A 9,207-nucleotide genomic window follows, 5' to 3' on the forward strand; every position below is an offset into this window, starting at 1 on the left:
GATCTGGATGCATTATTTCATGACGTTGTTTGTAACAGTATGCATCACATTAGTAATTTAATCATTACCCGTAATAAGGGATAGATAGATGCAAGGAAGAATAAGGAGACGACAAGCAGGAGTGGGTATATGTTGTGATAAGCATGCACGACACAGCTGTGTCCGCATGAAATTAGAGAGAGAGAGAGAGAGAGAGAGAGAGAGGGTAATTGGAATCCATTATTTATGTTTTTCTTGGATTTCTCACATGTGGTGCAGGGAGGGGACAGACGATTGTCCTCCAGCCATCTGGTGATACAACTGCCATGGAAGATGTGCATGCATGGCATCTGCATCACCTCCATTCCCACCTCGAACTCGACCAGGAAGTCGAAGAAGGTAATGAGATCCTCCTCCAACAGCATAGCGGCAGAGAGATTCCAATAAGACACATGAGGGAGCTTGATCACCACCGAAAGCCGAGTACCCACAAAGTGAGCCAACGACACCTACAACATTGGTACTAAATTCTAACGACGAATATCCTCCAAATCACATTGTATGCCAAACCACGTCAAGAAGTCAATTCACGGTTTCCTACACTAAATCCCTAGGTGAGAAACCAAATCAAGAGTACATTTGCCAACTCTCTTCATCTTGAGCCTTTTATAGCACTCGTCTCACCAATTCTCTGACTAGATTTTACAGGACTACATTTGCCAATTCAAGAATCTATAACATTGCTATGTTTCTGAGATTGTTCAGGAGAAAATAAATGCTTAATCATAGTGAGGAGTAACAAAGAAGTGGCTAAATAATCAAGACCAGGTTGGCAGAGGATAACTTACTAATGCACACATACAGTATCTGAGGTGTGCCTTCCAAAAAAAAATGGTCTGCTTCCACAATTGAGGATCTGAGCAACAGTTTGATGACCGAATTCTGCTGAAATATGCATCAGTGAAAAATCAAAACGCCTCTTATATTCCAAAGTCGATATCAGTGTTGATCCTTCTCTTTTTCTCGGTCCACCTCGGCTCCACTCCATGAATTGAAAGGCCCATGAAGTCAATGCAGAACCCACCAATCCGTTGTAACTCACAATAAGAAGTGCTCCATCATGTGACTTCTTGATCATCAATCTCTGTCTCTCTTTTAAAATCTCTGTTTCCTTCATTCGATTTCACCATAGTTTCCAGATTTCCTTTGCCAGAGGGTAAACCCAACGCATGAGCAAAAATCCTCCGAGCAGCTCCGATATGTAGTTTCTCCAAATCTTCAACACCAACAGCTCTTCTGTTTCTTGAATTTGGTAATAAATTATTCTTAGCAGAAACACCAGTAGCAACTTCATTTTGCCCATCAGAGTTATGACTGCGACCTCCACTACTGCCATGAGTCATCTTATCATATTTTTTCCTTCCATGTGAACCCAGTTTACCGGTAGAAAAAGCAGTTGATTCTTTGATATCTTCTACCTTTGGACACAAATTTTTACCTTCATCACTGCTCAGTCCACCAGTGACTTCCTTCTCACTTTCATTCAAGGAGAGCTTCTCCGTGGACGAAGTTGGAGAAATCCTCTGGCCAAGTGCATGTGCAATCATCCGCCTAGCAACCACTGGAACTTTACGGGACTTTGGAGCAGTTAGATCCTGTTCACCATCCTCATGCAAAGAAAAAATCCGTGCACGGGCAGCTTGATAAGAAGCTTCTCTCTCTTCGAGTGGGATTGCAGGTGATAATTGTTGAGTTGTCTTCAGAGCTGGTAGAGTGTTTGCAAAACATAAAACTGACGAAACAGAATAGTCCAATATTGTCTTATATATTCAATAGCAAATCCGGTTAATGGTGTACACCAGATCCTACATTTCTCAGCCTATTTTCAATACAGGAAGAAAATTTACTGATACACAAACTTGGAGAGAAACCTCACCTATTGATTTATCAAAAGTGACTCAAGGTTAACATTAATCCTATAACATTAGGTAATATATATAGGTGACTACTAAGTGGTTAACTAAAAAATGTGACACTTAAGCATATATGTGGCATCTTATACCCATTCTAGTGCCCGGGCAGACCACTTGGGCTAATGCCAGAGTTGAGCATTTTGCCGAGAGGGCAACACCAGGCACAAAGCAGCCACCAGTGGTGGTATTGTTTATTCCCTATATTAAACAAGATGCACAACCACGTGGCAAGTCTTTTATAATCCACCTACAACTCTAGTAGTCTTAATTATACTCTAGTTTGTAATCATATTTTAACAGCTTTAAGAAACCATAAGATCTTCATAAGAGTATTTTAAGAACCAAGGTTTCCGATTCTTTTAGGAGTTACAGACCTGGATTGGCTGATCCAATCTGTTTTTAAATGGTCTAGATCAGGACCAGCCAAATCTTGAAAAACCTTTCTCAATTCCTCCATGACATCTTTACCGAATTTTTTGTTTGAGTAAATCCTCTAAAACAAGTTCTTGCAGCAATTCAGCATCTTTGCAATTGCTTGATCAGAGTATGCAAAACATCCATTAAACCTACTCGAATTTGACAAACTGCTAAAAGCCTGACATACAAAAATGAAAAAAAATCTTTGAACCTTGTGAACTGTTCATATCAGATACCACGGACTAAGCAAAATGAAAGGGAGAAGATATATTCAAATTCAAGAAAATGAAACATGCCCCTGAGACTATAATATAAAATGAACTGCAAGGTTACCTGGAGCTTCGTTTCTCAGTAGTACATAGTTAGAAGCACTCAGAGTTTGATGTTCATCATACTGCCATAGTATATCACTAACAAGAATTGGTGGGCTGCAGTAAAATAGAAGTCATCAAGAAATGTTCAGTCAAAAATTATTTGTGCAAACTTCTGCAAGCTACCAACTATTAGATGATGATTTTTGAAACAATTAAAAACACTGCTGGTATCTGTCAGAAACTTTATACAAGAACTACTTAACATACAAAATATATTCAAAATGATAAACCACTAGAAAAATAATTTCCTAGACAACAAGCATCAAAAGTTTGCCAATAATCAACAGAAATGTTGCATTTTATTAGTCATCAAAAACATGAGAAAGTTTGAAATTATCATGCATAATTTAAATGAAAAACACATGTTTTGAAGGTCCACATTCAGGAAAATATAAGCAATTAAACTGTGGGGCTATTGAGAAAGTTGGAAAGTCTTAGCTGTAGCTGATGGTAAAGAAAAGACGTTACAATATTTACTTACATAGAAATTAATCAAAGGAAACATAGAGAAATGAAAGCAAACTCAAGGCATACACAAAAAAAAAATGTCATACATTGTCGTATCTGCACACCGCTCCAGAACTAAGTGGCGATAATCACCTTCGCCGACAGATTCATGGGCAAATCTAGAAAGTCGACAATTTCAGATGCCATAAGACAGATGATTAAGATAAAGAGGTAAAGTTAATTTAGTAGTCATTTAGAAGAGAGCAAAAAAGAATTTTCTTAAGAATTTATGCAGACTACAGAAGATATATTTACCCAGAAGATATATTTACCCATATATATCTGCAAGACGATGCAAAAGCAGACGGTGGTATGGACCCATTGGTTGGAGCTCTAATATTCCATCTGAACTGTATTTAAACACAAAAAAGAAAATGAGCAGAATTTACAATGGTGCATACTGACAATAGTTATGGCATTCTAATATTCCACCTGAACTGCATTTAAAGTTCTGAACAAAAAAAAAAAAAGAAAAGGAGCAGAACTTACAATGGTGCATAATGACAATAATTATCGCAAACGCTCTGCAAGTTTCTTGCAAATTTAGGATATAAAGCAAAAGACTAATATGCGGTAGTCATAAACTTGAGCATAGTGATGGACCATTGTTGAACTACTTACACAAGCAACTGAAATTAGCTAATTAACTGAAAAGAAAATTTTAAGGCAATATACACCTATACCAGCCAAATTGCCACCATTATGGTAAACCCTATGCTAGCTCTACTAGGTGAATGTTAAAATTCATCACTACATGCAGAAGTTATATGTCTTACAACAACTTGACACCTATTTCATGTCAAAATAAAATAATTTTCAATCAACAAATGTTACTGTAACTTCTTTTTTTTTTTTCAGATGCTACCAAGACAATAGAGCTCAAAACTTTAGATGACTCTTATGAAAAACATCTATACACAGAGGATCGTAATTTGCTTTGTGCTTACTTGGTTACCTTGTATCATCTTGAAGAAAGTTGACTAAGGCTTCTTCTACTGAAAGAACAAGGTGCTTGCAGGACAAGTTATCCTTTATAAGAGAAGCCAACTCCTCAACCTGAAAGTAACAATAAGAATTTGTGAAATGGTATGTCATACAAGTAACTTAAGTTGAAAGTTTTAAAACATTTTCAAGTGTACATTATGCATAAAGGAGCAAACCTTTCTTGGATGGAATACTCATGCCCGACAATATCCCTTATCTCCCATGCCTTCAACATAAAATCTCTTGTTTACTATTATCATATTTAAGTTATGAGTGATGCACCATTCTCTGTTTAGTGCCCTTTCATGACAAGGGCAGAGTATCAGCAAACATGGACCAATCTGCATCGTTTGAATGCATCAGTTCTACTCTCTTGTTTTTCTGCCCATCTTTTCATCATACTCTAGAGTTGCATAGTTTTCTACTGTTTCTAGTGGGTATTCCAAGATTGCTGCCTGTGATCCTACAATACTTTGTTGCACTACGGAGGTGTACTGGCAAAGGGTCCCCTAAGCAACTCGTAACACAATTGACACCAATAACGAAAGCACACTAAGATTGTTCTCTACCTATACTTCCGTTCGTTTTCGTCTCCATCAACGATACAATTTTTGCCGCAAGACCAACAGGAAAAATCAAAATTTCAGTTATACATGTCAGATTCGAGATGAAAAAGAGAACTATCCATGGCAAGAAGCCCTGAAGATTTCTACTGAGGAAGCAATTCTCTGCTAGTAATTTTACCATCATCATCATCCAACGAACCGAGGAATCAAGAAAAGGCATGTAAGCAACATAAATTCCCGATTCTCGCCGCTCAATGTCATCGAAAAGTCTGAATCCCAAGAACAGAGAATGGTAGAGGAGTTAGGGCTTCGCTTACCATTGCGAATTGGGTCGTCTCCATGATCCCAGACCTCGTGCTGCTACGGAGAGAGATTTCGCCGGGCTGTGTGGCTGGAAGCGGGAGGCAATCGCGGGACTCGTTCAGTATATAAAGAAGAATTCAGCCGGAAACCCTAAGAATCGACGTTTTTAACGGTTGCTGTAATTATTATGACTGCCCGTTTTAGTTGACTGCCGGTACGTTGACCCACACAGTCAAACATGTGGTCAAACAAAACCACTTAATTAATTACAAACACAAAGCTTAAAAACAATTACATGATTAATATTCATAAATTATTAAATTACATTTATATTTTTAATATGACGTATTTTTATATTGTACGAAATAACTGTGCGATCGATGCGAGACACTACGCGGAGAACTTGCAACAGTTAGTCGACCGTATGAGTGCATGTATACGGCCCTCTTACGTCACGAGCACATCGTCTCGGTCCCCGACACGTAGTTGAGCAGAGAAAACTTCACCTGCAGCCCAATCTTCCCTTCTTTCTTGACAAGCTTGGCTGCGGTCACCAGCCAATGCCCAGGCGCATTGTGGGCGCCCCTGACCACTTCGGCCATGTCCACAAACTTCAGCAGCTTCCTCGATTGCACCGGCACCGGCGGGCCATCCGGACACACGCCGGAGTTCAGCTCTGCAGATTCAGTCGTCGTCGTCGGCAGCGCATCACGCTGCGTGAATGCAGTGCTCATGTTTGTCAAAAAGCCTCGCTTCGGAGACGTGGCAGGTGCGCGAGTCCACTCGGTCTTCAGGATGGTGCAGTTGGGTACGTGAGCGAAGAGGAGGCGGAGATGGAGCACCGTCTTCGCCCACTTCCCCTTGGTGACGAGCTGAGCGCCGGCGACCACGAACACGCCGTCGGATACTCTGTGGAGCCATTCTGGATCGTGCTTCACGGTCGATGTGCAGACGGCGGAATACTGCCGGCACCGTATCGGTTCGATGAATGCTGGGTCGGAATCCTCTGATCCCTGCCAGACGCACATCTCCGAGGCTGAGGCCCTGAGGATTCTGGGGAGACTAGAGAGGTGTTGCACATGGATGGCTAGCCGGTTGCACTTCCGGCCCTCCAAATATAGCCGCAGACCCACCACCGGCTTTCGATCACTCGATACCTGAATCGAGTCACAAAGAACTCTTAGAAGCTATTGACTCTAAAGGAAATTATCTCATCGATAGCAAAGCAAGAGGTATGTTTGATTCAACAATATTAATGTATACTTGCAACGTTCTTTTCTTTTTTCTTTTGAGAGATTATACAATGATATGATGAACAATCAACAGAATTAATAGATATTCAACAATATTAGTGTTTGCTTGCGACATTTTTTTTCCCTCTTTTCAGAGATACAATGTTGAAATCTGCACTTGGATACAATGATATGATGAACAATCTGACACACCAAACTTGATCAAAAAATTCAATTCTTCAATAAGATCATGGAACAAGAGACGTACGGGTCCAACAAAAGTAATAAGAACAGAGTACCTGATCAGTGTTAATTTGAAGTTTGGGGCCCAAAAATCTAAACTGCAGAGAAGGATTGGATGCTTTTTTTATTTGAGGTCCAAGAGCATAATCACTGTATCGCGGCGCCCACTGGTACGGGACTTGGAATTCCAGAAAATACTGCAAATCCTCAGGATCAGGTTTGTCTGGCAAAAGAATTTAGTCAGAACATATTGCTTTGCTGAAGAAATGAAAATGAGAATTGACTGTAGCAATATAAAGCACAAAGATGATCTTATACTGTCTATGCAAGTTCTCTAGTTGCATAACATACAATTAAGTAAGCAAATTAAGTAAAGATCATCATCGAGATCGGAATGAGAACTCTATTGTTTTGTTCATGCGAACGACTTACAGCGGAGATACAGATTGATAGCATGGCTGAGGTATCCACTGCCTTGGATTCCAGTTAGAAGAGAGGTAATAGGAATAAACTTAAACAATATGGCATCAGGACTACTCTGTACTGTTTGTAGCCATTCCGAGTGATTCGAAGTACACACATTGCCTCCTCTTTTTGAGCAAATAACTGAGAGGCCCTGTCGATATGAAGAGCTATAGTTAAACCTGAGATCCAAACTGGAGATCATATACAAGTCTTTGGGTCTTACTTCCTTGCTTGAAGACTCTGAATAGCTCGGCAGTTGCAGGTAGTTTGATTGCAAGATTTGCAAGAAGACTTCAGGCACCTGTAAAAAAGAGCATTATTGTTGACTATAGAAAATATGTGGAGGATAAATTGAAGATGTATAAGGTGATACACCTTTTTCTTCCCTTCTCCATCCTTCGAATGCAGAGGAGAGAGGCTTCTTCCATCAGAAAATATAAAGTCTCCAAGGTCCTCGAGATGTTTCTTGAGCTCAGCAGATGAAATTGTTGAACAATGACTTTGCCTTACGCAAACTACATCCTGACCTCCTATCGCGATTTCCACTATTATGTGTGTCCCAAAGGTCCTTATGAACCTGCAGAAAGGTATAATTTTTGCTGGTAATCATTTCCATGCAAATTTAATATGAGATTAATATGCAGAATAGATCGATGTGACCCGAGAATAGATGATATGTACAAATGCGACATAAAAAATCTAGGTTTTTGGCATTACCACAAGCAAGATTCTTGTAAGAGATTCATGTTTAGGACTTACCGGCACAAAGATGCAGGATCCCACTTCGATGGAACTGCTTTTTTTACTTCTTCTCGAAGGACTAGAGGAGAAGATCTTAGGTGCAGATTGTACAAGGAAATGAAGTATCCATCAAAAGCAAGACATTTTGTGCTCTTGGTATCTTCCAACCATGCCCCACTTAGATCGAAAAGCGCATTAAAATATCCTGAAGGAACTTTTCCTTGGACTGAAGATTTCTGATTGAGTAATATAGACATCTGTTGTTGGGAGAAGGGCAAAAGAACAACATGGCATGAACAAGATTTTGAAATAAACACCATGTCAAAATAGTATGAATTTAAGCATTAACCTTCTCTGAATAGACTGTCGAGCTTTTCACAGAGAAAATGGCTCGATCAGTTGTTGTTCGATGAGACAAATAGTCATTGAGCAGGATACAATTATGGTAATCAACATAAATCACACAAGTTCTATACCTGCAGCTAACCACCATCAGCTTTTCTTTAGGAAATGATGTCCTGAGTTAAGAAGTGGTAACTGATCATACTTTTGCAGTCTTCCATAGAATGAATATACTGCTATTGGCACAGGGTAGAGCCAGCTAGATCTATGCATTTACGTGCTCACTATGTACATCATTTCACACGAGAGATCTTACAAATGAAGTCTGTAAGTTTTAATTCTTGTACATGTTTTATAAGAGGGATACAGACCAAGAACATAACTTCCACCTTTTCAAGAAGCAGTTGCCTTCTAAAACATCTCTGCCATAATTCATTCAAAGAGAAAGATTAACATTTTTCATTAAGGTTTCCACATGTTTTTTTTTTAGCTCTTCTTCCCATGGATTACCAATGCCCAACTGATTGTGCCTCAAGTGCTACTACATCACGATTATAAAGGAGTTGAAACAAGGAGACCGATTGCTGTAATCCTGTTTGTTCCACACTATTTGGCCAAATTGCTGGCCACATAAAAGAATCGAAGACCTGATCACTGCTAATGGTGGACCAGCAAGCATTCACTGGGAGGAAGGGCAGAAGGGGAGGGAAGAACAAGGAGAACCCACCTGGTTGAACTCGAGCACGTCGGAGCGGAACCGAGTGCGGTCGCCCTTGTCGAAGCCGACGTCCCTGGAGGCGCCCCGGATGGTGGGGCCGCCGGGGAGGGCGATGTCCCACGTGCGTTCCTCGTTGAGCACCACCAACCTGCGGCCGGGGTAGCCCTTGGCGAAGCGGAGACGGAAGTCGCTGGTGAGGTCGAAGCCGAGCCCCAGCGACCTCAGCGCTCGCTCCTCCACCGTCCCCTCGGCCCCCATCTCTCTCTCTCGCTCTCTCTCTCTCTCTCTCTCTCACACACACATGTACACACAGAGCAGTGCCTCATCGGAGGGTGACAGTTAACGACTTTGCCTCGGGAGGCA

At 40.7% G+C, this 9,207-nt stretch overlaps 2 protein-coding genes across 3 annotated transcripts; both read right to left on the reverse strand.

Moving 5' to 3' along the window:
* Positions 1-553: 553 nt before the first annotated feature.
* Positions 554-5,263, reverse strand: LOC103997170 (uncharacterized). Of its 2 annotated transcripts, none has more exons than XM_009418328.2 (6): positions 5,118-5,263; positions 4,206-4,306; positions 3,523-3,600; positions 3,298-3,369; positions 2,703-2,797; positions 554-1,744 (listed from the first exon to the last, which is right to left on the reverse strand). In XM_009418328.2, the coding sequence occupies exons 1-6, from the start codon at positions 5,139-5,141 to the stop codon at positions 1,098-1,100; spliced, it is 1,017 nt and encodes a 338-aa protein (XP_009416603.2). In that variant the 5' UTR covers positions 5,142-5,263; the 3' UTR covers positions 554-1,097. The 2 variants fall into 2 exon arrangements, with proteins under 2 accessions (XP_009416603.2, XP_009416604.2); XM_009418329.2 differs by having other exon boundaries at positions 4,198-4,306; positions 5,118-5,194.
* Positions 5,264-5,356: 93 nt separating this feature from the next.
* On the reverse strand, positions 5,357-9,177 carry LOC135592637 (MACPF domain-containing protein At4g24290-like). Its single transcript, XM_065082210.1, has 7 exons — positions 8,854-9,177; positions 7,803-8,041; positions 7,419-7,620; positions 7,267-7,344; positions 7,011-7,194; positions 6,635-6,801; positions 5,357-6,260 (listed from the first exon to the last, which is right to left on the reverse strand). The coding sequence occupies exons 1-7, from the start codon at positions 9,100-9,102 to the stop codon at positions 5,556-5,558; spliced, it is 1,824 nt and encodes a 607-aa protein (XP_064938282.1). The 5' UTR covers positions 9,103-9,177; the 3' UTR covers positions 5,357-5,555.
* Between the last annotated feature and the right edge of the window lie 30 nt (positions 9,178-9,207).

Source organism: Musa acuminata, chromosome BXJ1-9 (genome assembly GCF_036884655.1).
Source record: "Musa acuminata AAA Group cultivar baxijiao chromosome BXJ1-9, Cavendish_Baxijiao_AAA, whole genome shotgun sequence".
Classification (NCBI taxonomy): Eukaryota; Viridiplantae; Streptophyta; class Magnoliopsida; order Zingiberales; family Musaceae; genus Musa; species Musa acuminata.